The sequence below is a fragment of the Lactuca virosa genome, chromosome 3 (genome assembly GCF_052849685.1).
Source record: "Lactuca virosa cultivar CGN04683 chromosome 3, Lactuca_virosa_CGN04683_v6, whole genome shotgun sequence".
Classification (NCBI taxonomy): Eukaryota; Viridiplantae; Streptophyta; class Magnoliopsida; order Asterales; family Asteraceae; genus Lactuca; species Lactuca virosa.
The window spans coordinates 96,897,405-96,901,020 of record NC_136428.1 but is presented as its reverse complement, the minus strand read 5'-3'; the positions used below and the strand labels follow the sequence as shown (position 1 = coordinate 96,901,020).

At 34.7% G+C, this 3,616-nt stretch overlaps 1 protein-coding gene across 1 annotated transcript; it reads right to left on the bottom strand.

Moving 5' to 3' along the window:
- Nucleotides 1-2,110: 2,110 nt before the first annotated feature.
- LOC145163852 (uncharacterized) lies at nt 2,111-2,782 on the bottom strand. Its single transcript, XM_079082600.1, has one exon. It carries the CDS (start codon nt 2,780-2,782, stop codon nt 2,111-2,113), a length of 672 nt encoding a protein of 223 aa, XP_078938726.1.
- Nucleotides 2,783-3,616: the final 834 nt, after the last annotated feature.

Below are 3,616 nucleotides of genomic sequence, written 5' to 3'. Positions count from 1 at the left end.
GTCGATAAGGTCCATGCTGGATCGATCTCCATAGATCCTCATCGATGTCATTAAGATAATCCTCCATTCGATCCGCCCACTGATCATAATACTCAGGAATCAGGATCGAAATCTTAGTTGCAGATCTAAGAAGATTCGTATAGTTCATCATCGTGTTTACATTGAGATTAGCCATTTGATTTGTTGAAAAGATAAATTTCTAGAAAAGAACTGAGATGATTATAAGATCGATTGAAAAAACAATAGCAGAATCGACTCAATAAGATGAAAAACGACTCAAGAAAGCAATAAGATGAAAAACGTGATACTGATTTTTCAATCAAATTAGTGATTCCTGATCTAGTACCAATTGAAGAGTGTTTATAAACGAGTTTGAGTCAATCGAATCAACAAAGCAATAAAGAACACAAAGATCTAAATAAGATATGTTTAGCTCAGTTTACGTCTGGAACAATACAAAGGTTTTTGAGTACAAGTGTAATTGTGAGAGTGTTCGTGACTTTAACCCCTAAGTACTTAACCTATTTATAGGGTGCATCACAGACCTAAAAATACAAGGACTAGACATTAAAAAGCGAAACATATAATACGCCTTGTAAATAGATACGATAGCAAAAGTCCTTAAACTTTCGCTATTTACAGACGCAAAACATAAAGACACAACTTTCGACTACTCACAACTACTTTGACTCTACATGATGACCACAAACTATTCTAGATAATTCGGGTCAAACATGGACAAACTTGAAACATGTAGATGTTTATAAGCCGTACACGAGCAGGTATACAACATGTATGTGTTAATCGATGATACATGGACAAGTTTACAACATGTAGATGTTAATGAATTGTTTGCGTTCTTTTTAATACATGGGAAAACTACGAAGTAGGCATTGATGAATCGTATGCGGATAGGTCTACCACATGTATGTGTTACTCAACTATACATGGGCATTGGTGCTTAAAGTTTGTCTCACACGTTGATAAATTATAGCCCACATCCATGACCAAGTGTTGATCAAAATTAATTTGAAACTGTGGCATAAAAACATTATCGCATTTCAAGTTTATGTCTCATATATATCAAAAGGATCTAGGTTTCTGTATAAGTTGATAGCTTCATAATTCTCTAAAGTATGATATCATTTTTCTAATAGTTCCATGCATGTCTTCCCATCACCCCTATATATTTGTTGTTTTTTTGTTCTTCTTTTTTGTCCTTCATCTTGTAAGTATGAATTCTCTCCTCTTCTAGCTACTTGCTAGGATTTGGACTGTTTTGGTTCTTTTTAATATATTGTCCGGTTCCAAAAAAACAAAAAACAAAAAATAAAAACAAGGTCTCTTTCCATACTTTGTAGTTTGCTCTAATTTCAAACATTGTTATTTTTGTGATATAAGCTTAATTGTTAACAGTGAGAGATGTCTCTAAAGGGATAGCTTGGATGAGCCTGTTCTTAAACTTGTGGTAATTCTTCTTTTGAATAACTAGGCACTTTGATTGATGCTCAACCATTGATGCACACGTTTGTTTTTCTTATTGTTGCATGTCATTGATTCACATATTCGTCTCATTGTTTTATGTCATTGCATTGATTAAATTGAAGGAAGAGCTTTCTATCCCAAGCTTGATGCTGAATCAAGCTCACATTTGAAGGTGCTTTTTATTTTGTTCCTCTCCAGTAAACCGTTTGTTTCTATAATATGTCATTATTTGTTATCTACAAAATGGGCGTTAGGCCTTCGACAACTTTACCTAGGCAACCATTCGTAAAAGGTTGCTTGATCAAGCATAATGCAACTTTTTACTGGGCAATTAGCTTCATTTGGTTGTAGTTACTCCATGTGTTAACCTTTCCAATTTCTAAAATTTTAAGATGTAGATTACCACAAACTAGCATAATAACTTAACTTTGACTTCTTGAAGTCAAACATTCAATCCTTTATAACATTTTACATCAACATTCACGATTTCTTCAATAGAGTAAACCAATCATCATATTTCGTTCACATGTGATCATATCAATACCAACAATTCAACATTTGATGACTATACCCAATTGGGTCTTAATTACATCCTTGCATCCTCAAGATTCTTGTCCAATTCATGTTATGGAGTCTCGGGGTCGCCATTGACCAAACGTATTACTCGGATCGCACTCTCTTGCCCTTTCATTCTATCCTCTTTTGCTAGTTTCAAAAGAGGTTGCACACCACCTTCTTCCATAATCAATCTAATGTATCGTTCATTATCGTGTACCATTGCGAGAAGTGTTGCCGCCGCGTTGGCTCGACAATCGAGGTTACCGTAAGAAAGGAGCAAGATGTTCTCCCATATCAAACAACGCTGCGGCTGATTGGCGGCGATAGGCGGAAACCAGAAGAACTCATCCCGGCGTTCTTGGTCAACATAATGATTCATGAAACAGAGGAGCCATAACACGTCTCCGATAATATACCCAATCTGTTGTGATGATTTCGCAATGGCTTTAGCCGGGATGATGCTGAACAACCGCAGGAACTGGTTGGCTTGGCATTTGAATACAAGTTGCAGCGTCTTGTGTAAAACCTGTTCTGCATTATCGATGATGAGGCGGGTGGGTCGTTCATAAGGGTCATTGCTTACACGTGCGACTTCACGGAGGATAGGGACGAGGTTTTCTGTTTTTGTTTTGATATCGGCGCATTCCTGTTTGAATGAACAAGCAAAATCTGCCTCTTTTATGATTTGATCAGCCAATTGAATCACTCCTAAGACGTTGGGTTTTACGATGTCCTTCATCGCCAAGGCGGACCACCTCCGTCGTGCCGTTGGAAATTTAAGAGAGAGAAAGTAAAAGATTAGAGAACGAAATGGGTGGTTCCCAAAATCAATGGCGACGTTTGTTGAAAATAAAGAAAATGGTATTTATATTATGAAATGTTGTTAAAACATTTATGTTATCGTATAAATGAAGAGTCTTTTGGATTATGTTGAAAAGGTTTGGTTTAATTTTTGAAAAAACAACCATAAATGAAGGGTGGGGACCGGGGACGGTGGAGGGTAGGGCTGTTCACTATTCGGATAAAATCGAATTATCCAATTGGACAATTTGGATTGGACTATTTGATTCGGATATTCGGATTTTTGGATTGGTTTTCAACAAAACCGAATTATTATTTTGGATTGGTTTTGGTTTATAAAATAAGAACCGGATAGTCCAAAAAAACCGAATAAACATTTATTATTTATCTATATATAATATATATCTATAATTATTTATTAATTTTGTAATTTATTTTTTCAAATAGGTTCAAAACGTTTCACTCGATAAAAAAAACATTAATATGCATTTTCTCTCGAAGGTTTTGTATTTATAAAATATTTAACTATAATATATATTCTTATTAATTGTTTATAAATTTCAAATCACAACTAAATTATTTGTTTTTGCTTCTTGTGTAAAGTTGAGTAATATTATAATTATATGTCGTTTTAAAATGTTTCGGTTTTTGAAAACCGAAGTATAAAAACCGATCCAACCAAATTGTAATTGGATCGGATCAGATCAGATTTGAATTTAGTTTGGACAATTCGGATCAATGTTTTGAAAACCGAAATCATTTTGGATTTACT